This window comes from Puma concolor, chromosome C2 (genome assembly GCF_028749965.1).
Source record: "Puma concolor isolate L17-30 chromosome C2, mPumCon1.1.hap2, whole genome shotgun sequence".
NCBI lineage: Eukaryota > Metazoa > Chordata > Mammalia > Carnivora > Felidae > Puma > Puma concolor.
The window spans coordinates 75,984,778-76,006,118 of record NC_141675.1 but is presented as its reverse complement, the minus strand read 5'-3'; the positions used below and the strand labels follow the sequence as shown (position 1 = coordinate 76,006,118).

Sequence of the window (21,341 nt, the reverse complement as noted above, 5' to 3'; positions counted from 1 at the left end):
AGAAGGATATGGAAAGCAATTCAGCAGTTTCTGATCACAACTACATAAAGGAATAAGCAAATAAAGAATTCAAAAGTAAAGAAAATGCTTCTACTCCTGAAGCTAGTATTACACTATGTGTTGGGGCGCCTGGGTGGCGCAGTCGGTTAAGCGTCCGACTTCAGCCAGGTCACGATCTCACGGTCCGTGGGTTCGAGCCCCGCGTCGGGCTCTGGGCTGATGGCTCAGAGCCTGGAGCCTGTTTCTGATTCTGTGTCTCCCTCTCTCTCTGCCCCTCCCCCGTTCATGCTGTGTCTCTCTCTGTCCCAAAAATAAATAAATGTTGAAAAAAAACAAACAAACATACACTATGTGTTAACAGGTATTTAGGGGTGCCTGGGTGGCTCAGTCGGTTAAGCGGCCGACTTCGGCTCAGGTCATGATCTTGCAGTCCGTGAGTTCGAGCCCCGCGTCGGGCTCTGTGCTGACAGCTCGGAGCCTGGAGCCTGTTTCAGATTCTGTGTCCCCCTCTCTCTGACCCTCCCCCGTTCACTCTCTGCCTCTGTCTCAAAAATAAATCAACGTTAAAAAAAAAAATTTAAACAGGTATTAAAAACTTAAACAAAGAAAGAGAAAAGGAAAGAAAAAAAGAAAATGCCTCTAAATGTGATAGAATTCAGATGATGACTACTCAAAATAATATGCAACTCAGAGTCTAAAATATCAGATACAAGAGAAAAAAAAAAAGAGCCAAATGACTGCTTGAAAAACCTGGAATTTGGGGGCAGCTGGCTGGCTCAGTCAACAGAATATACAACTCTTGACCTTGGGGTTGTAATTATGTTCAAGCCCCACTTTGGGTGGAGAGATTACTTCAAAATAAAATCTTTAAAAAGAAAAAAAAACCTGGAATTTTGCAAAAGGATTCTGTGTTTATAACATGAAAAAATGATGTTCACCCATGCTTTGAAGTATATGAAAAATTGCAGAGAAAATTTGGATACTCTGATGGCCATATCACTTTCTCATTGTAAAACATGCCATTATATGGCAACTTCAATGTTGCCATTAAACTTCAATGTATACTAGTAATGGAATAAGAGAGCATTCTTGTGGATATGTCTGCATGGAAGCAAATGACTGATATTTCTCATCATGAAAAAGAAAAGTATTTTCTAGTATTATAATATATATGTCCTTGTCTGTAGAAACCAGCAGATACTCTTAGGGAAGGCTGAAAAGTCAGAAACTGTGATCACTGAAGGCTATTTTATCATAAGCTCCTCAGAAAGAAACGCTTCTAAATTATCCCTTTCATGGAATAAATAAAAACACAAACAACAAACAAAACAATATAAGCAAAGGGAAGCATCCTACCAAATCTACTTTGAGAAAAATTCTGAAAAAATAAAAACATGGCTTGGGATTAGGCAGAGAGTATGGACATCAAAAAGAAGAGTAGCAAACTGTCTTACGGTAAGAAAAAACCATCCCTGCTTAGGCTGAGTATCTGGGAACTTACACTAGATTTAAACTGAAATTATGATGTTTACTAAAACAATCAGTTTTTCCTACTCTTAGTTTTCTTAAAAAAAAAAAGTTATGCCATGTGATGCATTTGAGTAATGGATATAGGTTTCACATTTATTTGGCTTATTACGGAAAGGAAATGACTTTTCCTTATAAATAAAATTACAACTGAATGAGGGGAAAGGTTGCAGTGAATGAAATGGTTTCATTATTTGGAATTCAATTTGATAATTTTTGGTCCACAAAGACTTTCTGTGGTACATATGACTTGACTGCACTGAGAGAGACAGGAATTTTCTTTCACTACTTCAATTCTAGCAGCACTAATCTTTGTGGAGCTACAACACTTTATGACTTGGCTGCTTCTTTACACAGCTGTAAATGTTAACTTATATGGACTTACTATTTAAATAAACGGTAATGAATTTCAGCAATAATTTAAGAACTCAAATTCAGGGGCACCTGGGTGGCTCAACTGGTTAAGCATCCGACTTTGGCTCAGGTGATGATCTTGTGGTTTGTGAGTTCGGGCCCGCATAGGGCTCTCTGCTGTCAGCATAGAGCCTACTTTGGATCCTCTGTCCTCCTCTTTCTCTGCCCCTCCCCCACTCACGTTCTCACTCTCAAAAATAAACATTTAAAAAAATTAAAATAAAATAAAATAACTCAAATTTAGCAACTTTTTCTGAGAGAGCTTAAAACATTCTGGGTAGCTACACACAGTTGATGATTTGCTCTTCAACCATATGGGCAAGTAGTTTAATGCCCCTTAACTACTAGCAACTAAGTGCAGGAGTTAAACTAGATCACTATTTCTCAAATGTATATCATTCGTATACCACCTTTAAGTTACCTACACCACATCTGAGAACCCTATGAAACACCTAATTAACATAATTAAATAATATTTTTACATTATTTTAGCCTCATCCTAAGCAAAAGTAGTCACAAAATTACAAGTTTGATGAGACCATCATCTTTCCAATAGACATTAAAATAATATGCAACAATTACAATAAAAAACTTAACCCAATGTACCACCTATAATCATCTACCACACTGCAGTATACATATTATAGGACTTTATGGTTATACCTAACACACAACGATAACTAAAACTTACAGCCAGTCTCATTACTGACACTTCACTGTCTACCTGATTGTCTTCCTGGCCTCTTATGTCACAAATGGTGTATTGCTATTAACAGAGCACTTAACTAATCCCTCTTCAAATTATATACAGCAGTGGAAATGCATTTTGTTTTAGTTTCTGTAAATCTTATAGGGAGGCAGATCTCAACAAAGAAATAAATAATTTCCTAAGGGAGGTGAATTTCTACCTGAATTCTCAATTGCTTTATGCCGCTTATTTGGAAGGGCCACAGATACATCCTCATAATCAGGGTCGGTTTCTTTGATTGTCCGCTTGATTCCAGACATCATGACATTCGTTCTTCACTGTGAAGTAATAATAAATAAACAAGTAACACTGTTTGATGCTAGTACTTATAAATATATGTATACACATATATAAAGGGAATAAATATTACATAATTCTGATAATTCATAAGTCTCTGTAAACACGTACATATCCCTGTTAAAGCCAAAAGCATTAACTACCTTCAAAGGTTCACTTTAAGGAAAAAAGTCATCATCATCTGTTAGAAAGCGTAGGTTTGCCTTTCAAGAGAAAATCCTTTAACAAGGCAGCACACTACTCAGGCTTTTCAAAAGGGGCCAGTCTTTCAATGAAGGGCACTCATAACGAAAGCAAAGAAACCAGACTCTGATGACAACATGGTTAAAGCCCAAATAGCATCTTGGAATTCACAATGCAGCCACCATATTACAAAATGAGAGGCACCTGGGTGGCTCAGTCAGTTAAGCATCTGACCTCGGCTCAGGTCATGATCTCACAGTTTGTGGGTTTGAGCCCCTCGCCGGGCTCTGTGCTGACAGCTCAAAGCCTGGAGTCTGCTTCACATTCTCTGTCTCCGTCTCTCTCTGCCCCTCCCCCACTCACACTCTGTGTGTATGTCTCTCTCAAAAAATAATAAAATAAAAAATTTCTTACACTTAAAAAAATGAGCAATATATATAGTTAAGCTCTCAATAAACAATTTATCATACAAATCCTCTTTCTGCTACTTAAACGTGCCTGCTACATAACAGGTACTCAATAATATTGATCATTTATCATTATTCATAATAAACACAGACTTATATTAAGACAGCAAGTTTGCAATCAGGTAAACAAGTCCTATGTACACAGGTCTTTGAGTAAAACAATCCCATAAATCTTCCAGGTCTGCACTGTCCCAATACATTAGCAACTACCCATATGTTGCTATTTGGTGTTAAGTAAACTTTTAAAAATTAAAAAAATAAAGTTAGGGGTGCCTCAGTGGCTCAGTCAGTTAAGTGTCCAACTCTTGATCTCGGCTCAGGTCATGATCTCATAGTTTGTGGGTTCAAGCCCCACATAGGGCTCTGTGTTGAGGGTGCAGAGCCTGCTTGGGATTCTGTTTCTCCTTCTCTCTGCCCCTTCCCCTCTTGTTCTCTCTCACTCTCTCTTTGCCCACCCTCCCCCCACCTCCCCACCACCGCTCAGTCCCTCCCTCCCTCTCAAGATAATAAACATAAAAAAATAAAGTTAATTCAAAATTCAGTTCCTTTCTTCACATTTCAATTTTTCAATTTCAGAACTAGCCACATTTCAAGTGCTCAATAGCCGTCAGTAGTTTAGAGCTACAATATTGGACAGTGCAAATACAGAACATTTATATCACTGCAAAAAGTTCTACTGGACCCTGTTCCCCTTCTAAACTGTGTTTCATTGAGCATTTATTAATATTTCATGAATTGATTTAGGAAATGCTGTCCACATCAGCACTGTCCAAAAGATATATAATGTGAGCCATGTATGGAATTTAAAATTCTCTAGCAGTCACTTTAAAAAAAGGAAAAAGAGGGGCACCTGGGTGGCTCAGTTGGTTAAGCGTCAGCCAAGTCTCTTGGTTTCGGCTCAGGTCATGATCTCATGGTTTGTGAGTTCAAGCCCCACATCGGGCTCTGTGCTGCAAGCGAGGAGTCTGCTTGGGATTCTCTCTCCTTCTCTCTCTGCCCCTCCCCTGCTCACTCACTCTCTCAAAATAAATAAACTTAAAAAAATTTTTTTTTTTAAATGAAAAAGAGGGGAGCCTAGCTGGCTCAGTCAGTAAAGCATGCAACTCTTGATTCCGGGGTCGTGAGTTTGAGCCCCACATTGGGCTCAAAGAGATTACTTTAAAAAAAAAAAAGGGGGGCGCCTGGGTGGCGCAGTCGGTTAAGCGTCCGACTTCAGCCAGGTCACCATCTCGCGGTCCGTGAGTTCGAGCCCCGCGTCGGGCTCTGGGCTGATGGCTCAGAGCCTGGAGCCTGTTTCCGATTCTGTGTCTCCCTCTCTCTCTGCCCCTCCCCCGTTCATGCTCTGTCTCTCTCTGTCCCAAAAATAAATTAAAAAAAAACGTTGAAAAAAAAATTTTTAAAAATAAATAAATAAATAAAGGGAAAAAGAAATGGGTGAAATTAATTCTAATAATATTTTTGCTTAACCAATGTACCCAAGTTTTACATTCTTATCTTTGTGCTAAGTCTTTAAAATCCAGTGTGTATTTTACACTTCTAGCACATCTCAGTTTGGACTAGCCACCCTTCAAAGGCTTAGTACCACCTGTGCCTAGTGACTCCCTTACTGGGCAGCAAGGGCCTACTGATACAGTATACAGATTAAAAAAAAACAGGTCTAGGGTGGTTACATGAGTTGCCATGTCATAGAGCCAATCCATGACACAGAAAAGAAAGAGCTCCCTGATTTCCAGACCTGTGTTCTACTGCTAATGGTTATTTACCTAACCAAAAGAAAAATACACAATATGTATTTATTGAGGCAATAAAAAGAGTGTGTTTTTTGTTTTGTTTATTTTACACAGAGAGTGTGAGCAGGGGAAAGGGGCAAAGGGAGAGAGAATTCCAAGCAGGCTCCACACTCAGCACAGAGCCTGACGTGGGACTCGATCCCACAGCGCTGGGATCACAATCTGAGCCAAAATCAAGAGTTGGATGCTCAACTGACTGAGCCATCCAGGTGCCTTGAGGTAATAAAAAGTTTCAAAGTAAAATTAATAAAAATAAAATATTAACCCAAAAATTTTGACTCAGTTAAAATAGAAATAACAATTTAAAAGTTTCTTGGCTTAGGGGTGCCTGGCTGGCTCAGTCAGTGGAGCATTTAACTCTTAATCTCAGGGTTGTGGGTTTGAGTTCCACATTGGGTGTAAAGATTACTTAAAAATATTTTCCTAAAAAAAAAAAAAGTTTCTTTAGTCCAGTTCTTTCATCCATCCCAGAGACAGGCTTACTTCAATCAGATGGGAGAGAGACCCATTATGTAATGATATATATTTAAAACCTAGATCTAAGAGATCATTTTTCCTGTAATTGCTACCTTGTGTAATATCACTAAGCTTAAAAATGTTCAAAAATCTTTAGCATTTATAAATAACCTGAATCAAGCCATTTAATGTTTGTTCACTATCATTACATAACTGCTTTAATTTAGGCTATAAATGAATCTTTACTTTTATAGAGGCCCTGAATCCAACTATTATTTTCTGTTTTTAAAGCTTACAGGGGCACATGGTGGTTCAGTTGGTTTAAGCCTCTGACTTCAGTTCAGGTCATGATCTCACAGTTCGTGAGCCCCACATCAGGCTCTCTGCTGACAGCTCAGGGCCTGGAGCCTGCTTTGGATTCTGGGTCTCCCTCTATCTCTGCCTCTCCCCTGCTTGCACTCTGTCGCTATCTCAAAACACAAATAAACATTAACAAAATTAAAAAAAAAAAAAGTTTATAAAAAGTGACACATAATGGGGCACCTGGCTGGCTCAGATGGCAAAGCATGCAACTCTTGATTTCGGGGTTGTGAGTCCAAGCCCCACTTTGGGTGTAGAACTTACTAAGAAAAAATAAAACAAAATAATAATAAAACATTTCTTTGAAAAGTAAGAAGAAGGTCGCATTTGGTCTGCAACTAGTTTTAGACAACCTGAAAAAAATCTTGGGTCACTACCTGAAGAATGCATTCTAGGGGCACCTGGGTGGCTCAGTCAGTTGAGTAGCCGACTTCGGCTCAGGTCACGATCTCGAGGTTCTTGAGTTCGGGCCTCAGTCACGCTCTGTGCTGATAGCTCAGAGCCTGGAGCCTGCTTCAGATTCTGTGTCTCCCTCCCTTTCTCTCCCTCCCTTGCTCATGCTCTCTCTCTCTCTCTCTAAAACGAATAAAAACATTAAAAAAATTGTTTTAGGGGTGCCTGGGTGGGGCTCAGTCGGTTAAGCGTCCGACTTCAGCTCAGGTCATGATCTCGCAGTTCGTGAGTTCAAGCCCCATGTCCGGCTCTGTGCTGACAGCTCAGAGCCTGGAGCCTGCTTCAGATTCTGTGTCTTCCCCACCCTCTCTGCCCTTCCTCTGCCTGTGCACACACACACACACTCTCTCTCTCTCTCTCTTAAAAATAAACATTAAAAAAATTTTTAATAAGAATACATTCTAAAAAAAAAGAATACATTCCTAAAAATCAATAAACCTCATTCTTTCTTCTTTAATGCAGACGAGAAAAAACACACCTCCTATTCTCCAATAAACCTAGAAGCACAGACAGACACATCCCAGCAGATCTCCAAATCTGTTTCTGCACCACACCATTTCCTTGGTGACCACCTGTCTCCTACAGCTTGCCAGAGCCTTATGGGATTATTCTGTAAAGATGAGTGAGTCCAGCATCATCTTCACTCATCCATTCTATGGACTTCATAATCTGAATATTCTCCTCCTACTTCCCAAGAGTAATAGTGGCTCCTCCCCAGAAAGGCTGGGGATCCTTGAAGAAAACAGTATTTTATTTCACCTTCACTTAAGTGATAAAGCAAAACTCTTTCACTTTTGCTCTAAAACTGGGGAAACAGAAGGGAAAAAAGAGAAGAATTTGTAGAGAGGTTGGGGTGGGTAAGGAAGAAACCCCCAATGAGTTAACCTGTGCTGCCAAGGTTATTCATATTTCATGCAGCCCATGTAAGAAAGCTTTTCCTGTCATATTTGGGCATAAATTTGGGCCTCCAATAAACATGTTTAGGAAGATTTAGGTCCACACTGGGCACTTTTTAATAATTCAGGTCTGCTTCTGTCTAGCAAGAACAATACTAAAGTATACACATGCCACATTCAAGTATACACTAGCTAAGCTAGGCACAAGTGCTGAGGCATGCTCTCACCATGATGTAATAATACATGAATGGAATGTGTAACAAATGACCCATGGTCATATTAAGTTTTGGATTCCTGTCTGACTTTGAGATTTATGAAAAGAAAATTATGAACAGTTGCTAGATTTTATCAGATTCAACTTAGAAACAAAATGTCCTACTAATTTTCTCTGGTTTTGAATCATATGAAACTAAAAGAATAAGGAGATGGTAAATGTGAACTGGTAAAAAAAAAAAAAATCTGTTACTGTTTATAATTTGACTTTGAGAAAAGATTTTCTCCATACCATGGGACCAACGCCAAACACAGAAACATAGAGAAACATACATAATGCTGATTCCTCTAATTTAGAATTTTTATCTCACTGAAACAGACTCATTATAAAAAGTGAACGTCTTTCCAGCGGGGAGGACCTCTCCATAAGAACATACTCCTCACAAAGGACCACCTCTACTCATCACTCCTGGAAGAGAGGAGGAAGCACAAGAAGCGCCTGGTTCAGAGCCCCAACTCCCATGTCATGGATGTGAAGTGCCAAGCATGCTACAAAATCACCATCCTCTTAGCCATGCACAAACGGTAGGTTTTGTGTGTTGGCTGCTCCACTGTCCTTTGCAAGCCTATAGGAGGAAGAGCAAGGTTACAGGAAGTTGCTCCTTCAGATGGAAGCAGCACTAAAAGCAGCCTGAACCAAGATGAGTGGAACACAATCCCAATAATCACGTTTTGTTTTGTTTTGTTCTTAAGTAGGCTCTACACCCAGTGCAAAGCCCAATGCAGAGCTTGAACTCCCAACCGTGAGATCATGACCTGAGCTGAGATCAAGAGTCAGAAATCTAGGGGTGCCTGGGTGGCTCAGTCACTTAAGCATCCACCTGTTGATTTCAGCTCAGGTCATCATCTTGAGGTTTGTGAGTTTGAGTCCCACGTCAGGCTCTGCACTGACAGTGCAGCTGCTGCTTGGGATTCTCTCTCTGCCCTTCCCATGTGTGTTCTCTCTCTCTCTCTCTCAAAATAAATAAACCTTAGAAAAAGGTTCACAACAACAACAACAACAAAAAAAAAGAGTCAGACACTTAACCGACTGAGCCACCCAGGTACCTCAGCAATAAACACATTTTGGATTAAAAAGAAAAAGGTAAACATTGTTGGGGCACCTGGCTGGCTCGGTTGGTAGAACATGTGACTCATGATCCTGGAGTTGAGTTCAAGCCCCACATTGAGGGTAAAGCTTACATTAAAAAAAAAAAAAAAAAAGTGGGGATCTAGGTGGCTCAATCGGTTAAGCACCCAACTCTTGATTTCAGCTCAAGTCATGATCTCAGGGTTCATGAGATCAAGCCCCACGTCAGGGTCTACACTGACAGCACAGAGACTGCTTGAGATTCTCTCTCTCCCTCTCTCTTTACCCCTCCCCCACTTCTACACACACACTCTCTTTCAAAATAAACTTAAAAATATATATACATATATATATACACACACAAAGTAAATGTTGTCATTTAAACTTAAAAAAAAAAAATACATATTTTCCCCTACATACAATGTAAGAAAGCAAAACTACCCTATCATAACTGTTCAAATAACAAGTCTGAGTTCTTGAAAAAAAGTTAAAGACCAAAAGCAAAACTAAACCTGGTAATGTTCTATCTTTAAATATGAAAGAAAAAATAATTTTAAAATGAAACTGTATAATTAAAAATACAATTATGTAATACAGTCACCAGAAATTCTTAGTAAAAGATCTTAGTTCTTATGTCAGAGTATACCCAGTCCTACAATCCTGTCTTGCAAATAATTTTACAAGATGTGACCAATTCTGGGGAAAGGAGTAAAATCTTATAAATAAGGTCCTTGAAAAATTTGCAATGTACTTTGTGAGGTATCTTCTCAATATAAAATTCTATGATCCTCATGCATTTGAATCTCATCAGAACCCTGAATTTTGTGCTCACTCAAGGCCAACTTTTCGCATCTGATTTAAAAGGGGAGCCAGGGAGGAGCAGTACAATCATTTTCTACCTGATTCCATACAGACAGATGTTTCTAAGATGTTAATAATGACTTTATCATTCTTTGGCCCTATCCTTTCTAAATTCTTCATTTCAAACAAAATGTTTTCCCCTTTGTAAACAAGACAACCAATGTTTCTTTATTAAATATCTGAAAGAGAGAATCTACAATCCATTCTTCTCTATTAGCCAAAGAAACATTTGAAAATGTCTGTAAAAAACAAAACGGGGAAAAAAATTGGAGGGGCACCTGGCTGGCTCAATCAATACAGCATGCAACTTTTTTTTTTAATGTTTATTTATTTTTGACAGAGAGAGACAGAGACAGAGAATAAGCAGGGGAAGGGCAGAGAGAGAGGGAGACACAGAATCTGAAGCAGGCCCGAGGCTCTAAGCTGCCAGCACAGAGCCCGACACGGGGCTCAAACTCACAGACCGCGAGATCATGACCTGAGCCGAAGTCGGATGCTCAACTGACTGAGCCACCCAGGTGGCCCAATACAGCATGCAACTCTTAATCTTGGGGCTGTGATTTCAAGCCCCATGTTGGGCATATAGATTACTTAAAAAAAAAAAAAAAAGGAGAATGGATAAACAAATTGTGTATACCCAATGAACTCCTGATCTAAGCAAGAACAGAAATGAATCTCAAAATCATCTTGGCAAGTAAAAGAAGCCAGACACAAGAGTACACATGTGAATGATTCCACTTATACGAAGTTCTAGAACAAACTAATCTATGGTGAAAGAAAAGAGAGTAGCTGTTCAGGTGCTGGTGGTGGGGACTGACTGGGTGGAATAATAAAGGAACTTCCTGGTGTAAGAGAAAATTTTTTATCTTAATAAGAGTATGGGTTGCATGGGCATAAGCAATGTGAAAATTCACCCAACTGTATACTTAAAATCTGTGCATTTCACTGTATATAAATTACAGCTCAATTTACAAAAGGGCTATAAAAATATTTATCTAATCATGTCATCCCCTGCTCAAAACCTTCCAGTGGCTTCCCACAACACTTAGAATAAAATCACACTCCTTACTATGACCTACAAGATCTTACATGAATTGGGCCCTACCTCCCTCACCATCCTTCACCATTAGCATCAAGACACACTGGTTTTCTTTCTGTTCCTCAAATACACCTCCATCTTTTCTTAGGGTTTTTGGTTTCGGTTTTGTTTGTTTTTTTAATTTTTTTACATTTATTTTTAAGAGAGAGAGACAGAGAGACAGAGAGAGAGAGAGAGAGAGAGACAGAGCATGAGGGGGGAGGGGCAGAGAGAGAGGGAGACACAGAATCTGAAGCAGGCTCCAGGCTCCACAATGTCAGCACAGAGCCAACACGGGGCTCGAACTCACCAATCATGAAATCATGACCTGAGCCTAAGTGGGACGCTTAACCAACTGAGCCACCCAGGCTTCTTTTTAAGTAAGCTCTACACCCAACATGGGGCTTGAACTCACAACCCTGAAATAATCACATGCTCTATTGACTGAGCCAGCCAGGTGCCCCTCCTTAGGGTTTTTGGACTTCAGGCTCCCTCTACCTGGAATGCTCTTTCCCCGGGTTAGCTTCACTAGATCTCAGGCTCAAATGCCCACCTTATCAAAGGCCTTCCTTAATCATACTATTCAACACAGCTTTCCCCATGTTCTCCTTCCAAAGTTCCTGGAAGCTCACAATAAATTATTTGCTAAATAAATAAAGGTATAACTTAAATATAATGCCAAAATATGAATACCCAAGGGAACATACCTACCAGCCTTCAGTAACTTTTATCACTCTTGCCTAATACTTACAAATCTATTTGATAATGCTACATTTCCAAAGGTATTATAGCTAAATTTTAAAAATAAAGGGATGTGCAAATTTATTATACGCAAGCACATCCAGATGAAGAGATAGCTGGCATGGCATGGTTAATAACAAATAGGATCATTTAAGGCAAAAAAACATTTAATATAATAAAGATTATGTTACTACTAAAGAACACAATCACAAAAATGTCATAAACTAGACATCAAACATCAAAACATACAAAATAAACCTGAAGTACAAGGACAATTTAAGAAAAATCACAATCATTACAAAATAATCAGAACATATGTCTCTCAGAAATTTAAAAGATCAAGAAAACACCAGATAAAAATACAGAGTATACAGATAATGCAATTTACAAGCCAGATTTAACAGCTACATACAGTTCTGAACACAACAGAGAATACTGTTTAAAATATCTGTAAAAATTCATTGAAATTGAATCATAAGATAGAACATAAAGAAAGTCACAATTATTACAAAACATGGAAATGTTATGGGGCACCTGGGTGGCTCAGTCAGTTGAGTGTCCGACTTCAGCTCAGGTCATGATCTCACAGTTCATGAGTTCAAGCCCCACATCGGGCTCTGTGCTGACAGCTCAGAGCCTGGAGCCTGCTTCAGATTCTGTGTCTCCCTCTCCCTCTGCCCCTTCCCCGCTCATGCTCTGTCTCTCAAAAATGAATAAATGTTAAAAACATGGAAATGTTACAGCCATATTCTCTGATCCTAACAAAATTAAATAGGAAATCATTAACAAGAACTCACTATGATACGGAGAACAAGATACTCTTCTAAGTTTGTTTATTTTTTGAGAGAAAGAGAGAGAGAGCGAGAATGAGTGAGCGCACAATCAGGAGAGGGACAGAGAGAGGGAAAGAGAGAATCCTAAGTGGGCTCCGCGCTGCCAGCACAGAGCCCAGTGTGAGGCATGCACTCACGAATCATGAGATCATGACTTGATCCGAACCCAAGAGTCGGATGCTTAACCAACTGAGCCACCCAGGCGCCCCAACAAGATACTCTTCTAAATAACTCATGGCTCAAAGAGAAAATTAAAATAAGAGTATTTTAAAGTTAGCAACAAAGAGAACATAATATTTCTAAACCTAAGAAGATGTGGTCAAAGGCATCAGCAGCGAAAAATGACAGACCAGTTTTCATTTGTGAACACAGACACAAATCCAATCCAGCAGGGTATTTAAAAAATAGAAAAATATGGGGCGCCTGGGTGGTGCAGTCGGTTAAGCATCCGACTTCAGCCAGGTCACCATCTCGCGGTCCGTGAGTTCGAGCCCTGCGTCAGGCTCTGGGCTGATGGCTCAGAGCCTGGAGCCTGTTTCCGATTCTGTGTCTCCCTCTCTCTCTGCCCCTCCCCCGTTCATGCTCTGTCTCTCTCTGTCCCAAAAATAAATAAACGTTGAAAAAAAATAAATAAAAATAAAAAATAAAAAATAAAAAATAGAAAAATAACTAGACTTATTATTTTTTTAAATTTTTTTTTAGTGTTTATTTACTTTCGAGATAGGGAAGAGCATGAGCAGGGGAGGGGCAGAGAGAGAGACACAGAATCCACAGCAGGCTCCAGGCTCTGAGCTGTCAACACAGGGCCCGACGTGGGGCTCGACATGGGGCTCGACATCGGGCTCGAACTCACCAACCGTGAGATCATGACCTGAGCCGAAGCTGGATGCTCAACCGACTGAGCCACCCAGGTGCCCCGACTTATTTATTTATTTTTTTTAACATTTGAGAGAGAGTGCTCGTGCACACCCACATGAGCCAAGGGTTGGGGCAGAGAGAGGGAGAGAGACAATCCCAAACAGGTTCCACGCTATAAGTGTAGAGCCCAAGGCAGGGCTGGATCTCATGAACCTGTGAGATCATGACCTGAGCCAAAATCAAAAGTGAGACGCTTAGCTGAGCTACCCAGGCACCCCTAGAAGCTTTCATTACCAGCAATAAACAAAGTATTTAGGAGATTCAGAAGCAAGATGATTTGCAATGCACATGTCTAATGTTGAACCTTTAGGAATATATTAATGCCACTAACTTTCAGTAATCCAAATATATATGATCCATTTCATAAATTATATATTGGGAATTAAATATAGCAGCTTTTAGGAGCACCTGGGTGGCTCAGTCAGTTGAACACCCAACTCCTGACTTTGCCTCAGGTCATGATCCCAGGGTTGTGGGATAGGGCACCTCATCAGGCTCTGCACTGAGCATGGAGCCTGCTTAAGATTCTAAAATTTAAAAAAAAAAAAAAAAAAAAAAAAAAGGCTATACTGAGAAAAATCATTTGCATAAAGAAGTCTTATCAAAAAAATCAAAATAAAGGGGCATCTGGCTGGCTCAGTTAGAAGAGCATGCAACTCATATCTTGGGGTCATGAGTTCGATCCCCATGTTGGGTGCTAAAAAAATAAACTTAAAAATCAAAATATATTTCAATGTCAACTTAAATTTTTTCTTCTGAAGTTTAGTCATAGAACTGTCATCTCTCACTGACAAAGGTAACTGAAAATATACACAAATAATTTTCTCCCCAAAATCATGCTTTTTTTTTTTTCTCACAATACAAGCAATCTGAAGTAGCTTATACGAAAGACTCAGATCAAGGGAAATCTAAAAGGGAGAAGATTCGGTTCTGATTTTAAGTTGGTACTGACAAAAATTCCGTATCCTAATTGTTCTAAGATCTTTTACACAAGACCATTTGAATACACTCTCATTTCTTGGTCAACATAATTACTGTTTCTTCAACTCATCTGGTATGGGGGCAGGGGGGAAGGTCTTTTAAGTAAAAACGATCACAATTTTACACTGGACCAGAATGGTGGGGAGCTGATGGGAAGTCAGTTCATCGCATCATACTGGCATGGGCTATTCCCAGTATAAGGGTCACCTGGCTGGCTCAGTGAGTTAAGCATCTGACTCTTGATCTCAGTTCAGGTCTTGATTTCAGGATCATGAGTTCAAGTGCTGTGTTGGGCTCTCACACTCGGCACGAAGCCTATTTAAAAAAAAAAAAAAAAAAAAAAAAGAAAGAAAAAAAGTCCCTGGAACATGATCTTGTGCCCAGGGATATCTCCCAGTATGACATGTAAAGAGCTGAGCAAAATGGAAAAGCTAGATAGCTGAGCTCAAAAAAAATTATATTATTTAAGTATTATATATTTCCAGGTCAAAAACACATGCTTTCCATTAATAAATGAAATTGCTGGGGCGCCTGGGTGGCGCAGTCGGTTAAGCGTCCGACTTCAGCCAGGTCACGATCTCACGGTCTGTGAGTTCGAGCCCCGCGTCGGGCTCTGGGCTGATGGCTCAGAGCCTGGAGCCTGTTTCCGATTCTGTGTCTCCCTCTCTCTCTGCCCCTCCCCCATTCATGCTCTGTCTCTCTCTGTCCCAAAAATAAATAAACGTTGAAAAAAAAATTTAAAAAAAAAAAAAAAAAAAAATAAATGAAATTGCTAAAGACCATATAAGTTGCTATAAAGGTCAGCCCCAGGATTCATGCAGGCCAATACTTGGTCTCCAATGTGCAAAGCAACGTGAAAGAAAATCTAGAATAAAACAACTATTCTAAAGTATCCATGCCACTGCTTCTATCCATTAGTGCAACAACTGGAGAGCTGGCCTTAGGAAGCTTTACCCTTCCTTTACTCCAGGACTTCAACATACACTTTCTCTGGACAGAGTGACCTACATGAGCTGTTTAAAGGTTTTGAGATACTTAAAGCAAATTCTTAAGTTGACAGAAGGGAGACACCATATAGGGGTACCTGGTTGGCCCAGTTGGAGAAGCACGTAACTCGTGATCTCAGAGTCATGGGTTCGAGTACACAGTTGGTTGGAGACTGCTTGAATACATAAACTTAAAAAAAAAAAAAAAAAAAGAGAGAGAAAGAAACAAGGGAGGGTACATAACCTTCCAATGACTTCCCTGGTGTCACTTTCAGACAAAGATCACTGGAATAGTCTGAAATGATAGCTGATTTCATATGAGAATCCTGTTTCAATTGTGAAGCCCTAAAAGTTTTTTTTCCAAAAGAAGCAAAAGGAAACAAAGCTGGTCTACAATTCCAGGTTGAAAAAGGAAGGGACTGGACCAGATCAAGATTGTGTCAAACTCTTGGACACAGTCACTGAGAATACATAAACTGAGCCAAATCTTGCACACTTCACTAAGTAGGGATTTTTCACTGGAGTTTTCAAATGGACAACGACAACACATTCTACGGGGATAAGTCTCATGCTTTTCCATGTGAAGCTGAGAATCTTTTTTAAAAATTTTTTTTTAATGTTTATTTATTTTTGAGACAGAGAGAGACAGAGCATGAATGGGGGAGGGTCAGAGAGAGGGAGACACAGAATCCGAAACAGGCTCCAGGCTCCGAGCTGTCAGCACAGAGCCCGACGCGGGGCTCGAACCCACGGACTGCGAGATCATGACCCGAGCCGAAGTCGGCCGCTCAACCGACTGAGCCACCCAGGCGCCCCTAAAGCTGAGATTCTTAAAAGGAAACAAGCAACTTAAAAAGGGGACATTTTTTAGAAACTGGTTTTTTCTTTAAATCAACACTCTCTAGTCTAAAAAACTATCTATTTATAAAAATCTACCTACTGATAAAAATTTTCTGGAACCAGATATAATGATGGCTGCACAACTTTGTGAATCTACTAAAAGAAAAAACACAGAGTTTTACACTGTAAACAGTGAATTTTACAGTATGTGAATTAGATCTCAAAAGTCATTATAAAAAATAACAATGATGGGGCGCCTGGGTGGCTCAGTCGGTTGGGTGTCCGACTTCAGCTCAGGTCATGATCTCACAGTCCATGAGTTCGAGCCCCGCATCGGGCTCTGTGCTGACAGCTCAGAGCCTGGAGCCTGCTTCAGATTCTGTGTCTTCCTCTCTCTCTGCCCCTCCCCTGCTCATACTCTGTCTCTCTCTGTCTCAAAAATAAATAAAAACATTAAAAAAAAAAATAACAATGATGGCGTACCTCACTGGCTCAGTCAGTGGAGCATACAATTCTTGATATTGGAATTGTAGGTTCAAGCCCCACAATGGGTGTAGAAATTACTTAAACAAAATAAAATCTTGGGGCACCTGGGTGGCTCAGTCAGTTAAGCGTCCAGCTTCGGCTCAGGTCATGATCTCACGGTTTGTGAGTTTGAGCCCTGTGTTGGGCTCTGTGCTGACAGCTTGGAGCCTGGAGCCCGCTTCTGATTCTGTGTCTCATTCTCTCTCTGCCCCGCCCCCACTTGTGCTCTAGTCTCTGTCTCTCAAAAAATAAATAAATGTAAAAAAAAAAAAATTAAAAAATAAAATCTTAAAAAAGACAAACCCAGGGGCGCCTGGGTGGCTCAGTTGGTTAAGAGGCCGACTTCGGCTCAGGTCATGATCTCGCGGTCCGTGAGTTCAAGCCCCGCATCAGGCTCTGTGCTGACAGCTCAGAGCCTGGAGCCTGTTTCAGATTCTGTGTCTCCCTCTCTCTGACCCTCCCCTGTTCATGCTCTGTCTCTCCCTGTCTCAAAAATAAATAAAACGTTAAAAAAAAAAAAAAAAAGACAAACCCAATATATATTAACCTTAAACAAAAATCTATTTACAGATTATCCTTCCCCAAGTACATGAGTGCATGCTATATGTGCATTTACAAAGGGGCAGAGCCATCAGTTGGGTAATCAACATTAGGAAGACTAATGCTCACATCATGCATTAGGAAGCTCCCCTGCTCACACACACACTCTCCCTGTCTCTCAAAATAAACAAATAAACATTTAAAAAAGAAAATTTGTGGGATGATACATGTTTACGATCTTGATTGTGGTGATGGTTTCACAGGTGTATAAATAAGTTGAACCTTCCCAAATTACACATTTTGTGCAGTCTGTAGATGCCAATTGTACCTCAATGACAGTTTAAAAACATACAACTTTCGAATACAGTCTGCCAGAAACACACATAAAGTATAAACAATGAGATCCCTCATTCACTGTGGGTGGAAATGTAAAATGGTACAGCTGCTGTGGAAAAGTTTGGCAGTTCCTGAAGAAGTTAAACAGAACTGGGGTGTCTGGCAGGCTCACCTGGAAGGACATGCAACTCTTGATTTCAGGTCATGAGTTTGAGCCCCACATCGGGTGTAGAGATAACTCAAAACAAAAACAATAAAACCTAAACTTAAAAAAAAAAAAAAAAAGTGGGGTGCCTTGGTGGCTCAGTCAGTCAGATGTCCACTCTTGATTTCAGCTCAGGTCATCTCATGGTTCATGAGTTCCAGCCCCACATGGGGCTCCATGCCCTGCTTGGGATTCTCCCTGCTCCTCCTGCACTCTCTCTCTAAAAATAAATAAACTTAAAAAAAAATTTTTTTTTTAAGTTAAACAGATTTACTATATGACCTAGCAACTCCATTCTTAGGTATATATCCAAGAGAACTGGAAACACATGTTCACACAAAAAGTTACACCTAAATGTTCATAATAGCATTATTCACAATAGCGAAAAAGTATAAACAACCCAATATCCATGGATTGATGCCTGGACAAACATAATGGGGTATATTCAGACAGGAGAGTATTACTAAGCAAAATAATGAGGTACTGACTGACACATGCTATATCACAGACAGACTGAATGTATCATGTTAAGTGAAAGAAGCCAAATACTAAAGGCAATGTGTTATAGGATTCTATTTATATGAATGTACAGAAACAGGCAAATCCATAGACTCAGTGTGGTTGCCAGGGGATGAGGGGAGAGGGAACAAGGACTGACTGCTAATAGGTACGGGGTTTCTTTCTGGGGTGATGGAAATACTTTGGAATTAGATGGTAGTAATGGTTGCACAACCTTGTAAATATACTAAAAACCATTAAATTATACACTTTAAAATGGTGAATTTTACATTAAGTGAATATGTCAATTTTAAAAAATATATGTACCCTCAAACTAATTTTTTATAAACAAAATAGAGAACAATCACCAATGTATTCATTAACTCAATGACTAAAAACATACAAATCAAGAGTAACTCCCCTTGGCATTCTCCTCACCCTCAGCCTTTATTACCAACACATAACACATCTCCCCCATCCCCATGCACCCCCACAGTTCGTTCTTCAGATAAACAGAATAAACAATCCTTGGCTGGAGAACTAGTTCTACCTCTCTTTGTCTGCAGTCATCAAAGTTCGCATGCCTGAACATCTCACAATTACCTTTCAATGGATTCATATTCACCTCTACCTTCTCTCTTGCTTACAGAAATGCTATTCGACTTTCAAGAAATCCAATTAAATTCCAACTCATCCATGAAATGCACTCCAGCCTTCAGAAACTTTTTTTTCCTAACTCCCACAAAACAGATGTTACAGGCACAATTTGCTTCATAAGCCTTGTTTTCTGAGGGAAAAATGTACCCACCACTTGGTAGCAGTGTGGAAAACACTTGGTAGCAGCCACCACTTGGTAGCAGTGTGGAAAACAGGATAAAAGGGGGCCAGGATTAAAGGTAGGGAGATGGGGGTGAATTTAAGGATTGGCAGTGAAAATTCAAATAAAAATCTCTGGTTAAATAAGAGAATCCTCTTTCTGAGAAATCTATCCTAAGAAACTGCTCTCAATTTACTCTCATATGTGAGCTGCACTTACAGATCTATAGTTTAAGTGTTAGTTCTCCTCTTCCTGTATATTTTATAATAAAAAATTGGTAGTAGTGGATGGCAAATTATAGTGCATCCAATGAATGAATACGAAGGGTTTTAATATGGAGGGATATGCTCTTATATGTAAAAACCCTAAATATTCCACAAAAAAAAACTGTAATAAATTAATTCAGCAAAACGTCAGGATACTAAGTCAACACACAAAAATCAGCTGCATTTCTATACTCACTAAAAAATCTGCAAAGTAAATTACAAAAACAATTCCATTTATAACAGCATCAAAATGAATAAAATACAGTTGAACCTTGAACAATGCAGGCATTGGGGGCACCAACCCCCACACAGTCAAATCCATGTATAACTTTTGACTCCCCCAAAACTCAACTACTAACAGCCAACTGTTGACCAGAAGCCTTACCGATAACATTAACAATTAACAAATATTTTGTATAAGTATTATATGCTGTATTCTCACAATAAAATAAACTAGAGAAAAAACTAAGAAAATCATGAAGGGAAAACACATTTACAGTACTATACTGTATCCAAAGAAGTCCACATATAAGTGGATCTGCACAATTCAAACCCATGTTGTTCAAGGGCCAACTGTACTTAGGAATTAACCAAGGAAGTCGAAGAGTAATACAATGAAAACTACAAAACATTGCTGAAAGAAATTAAATACAACACAACTGAATGGAAACATATCTCATGTTTATGGATTGAAAAATACTGTTTCAAACTCAGTACTACCCAAAGCCATCTACAGATTCAATGCAATCCCTATCACAATCCCAATGACATTTTCCGCAGAAATAGAAAAACCCATCCTGAAATTCATATGGAATTTCAAGGGACCCTGACCAAAACAATCTTGAACAAAACTGAAGAAGTCACTCCTGATTTCAAAACTTACTAGAAGCTACAGTAATCAAAACAGTTTGGTACTGCCATAAACAGAAATAAACAGACCAATGGAGAAGAGAGCCCAGAAACAAAGCCTTGCATATATGGTCAAATGATTTTTGACAAGCGTACCAAGACCATTCTATGGAGAAAGAATAGTCTTTTCCACAAATGGTGCTGGGAAAACTGAATATCTACACGTGAAAGAATGAAGTCAGACCCTTAACAACACATACAAAAATTAACTCAGAATGGATCAAAGGTTTAAATATAAGACTTAAAACAACAGAACTGTTAAAAGCTTCACAACATTGGATTGCCAAAGATTTCTTAGATATGACACCAAAAGCACAGGTTTAAAAAAAAAAAAAAGATAAACTGGGCTTCATGAAAATTTAAAAATTTTGTGCATCAAAAGACACTATCAACAGAGTAAAAAGACAATTCACAGAAAGCTAAAATATTTGCAAATCATACATTCAATAAGGGATCAATATCCAGAATATATAGAGAGAACTAGTAAAACTCAAAGCAACAAAAACTTGACTTAAAATAGACAAGATTTGAATAAACATTTCTCCAAAGGTATACAAATGCCCAATAAGCACATGAAAAGATGCTCAACATCACTAATATTAGGGAAAAAAGTACAAATCAAAACCTCAGTGAGATTATTACCTCACACCCATTAGGATGGCTATCAAAAACAAACAAACAAACAAACAAACAAACAAAAAAACCCCAGAAAACAAGTGTCAGCAAGAATGTGAAGAAACTGGAACCCTTGTACAATGTTGGTGGGAATATACGAATATACGTGCAAGCCACTATGGAAAAGTGCGGCAGTTCGACAAAAAACTAACAATAGCATTACTGTATGATCCAACAATTCCACCCCTGGTATATACAAACCAAAAGAACTAAAAGCAGGACCTTGAAGAGGTATCTGTATACCCATGTTCTTAGCAGCATTATTTATAAGAGCCAAAAGATGGAAGCAACCCAAGTGTTCATCGACAGATGAATGGGGAAATAAAATGGGATATAGACATACACTGGAATATTATTCAGCCTTAAAAAAGGGAAGTTCTTTACTAAAAGAAAAACACT

The 21,341-nt window shown here is 39.2% G+C and overlaps 1 protein-coding gene and 1 pseudogene across 5 annotated transcripts in view; one reads left to right on the top strand and one right to left on the bottom strand.

The window, feature by feature from the left end:
• YEATS2 (YEATS domain containing 2) overlaps positions 1-21,341 on the bottom strand; it is a 114,149-nt gene that overhangs the window by 88,834 nt on the left and 3,974 nt on the right. For 3 of the 5 annotated variants that reach the window (XM_025913583.2, XM_086674849.1, XM_086674846.1), the window contains exon 2: positions 2,850-2,967. In XM_025913583.2, the coding sequence (XP_025769368.2) occupies positions 2,850-2,952 (103 nt within the window). In that variant the 5' untranslated portion in view covers positions 2,953-2,967. Of the gene's footprint in view, positions 1-2,849; positions 2,968-4,486; positions 4,661-14,552; positions 14,661-21,341 lie in introns of those variants that run through there. The other 2 variants (XM_086674847.1, XM_086674848.1) reach the window with 2 other exon arrangements.
• Positions 7,314-8,488, top strand: LOC147577326 (small ribosomal subunit protein eS27-like pseudogene; annotated as a pseudogene).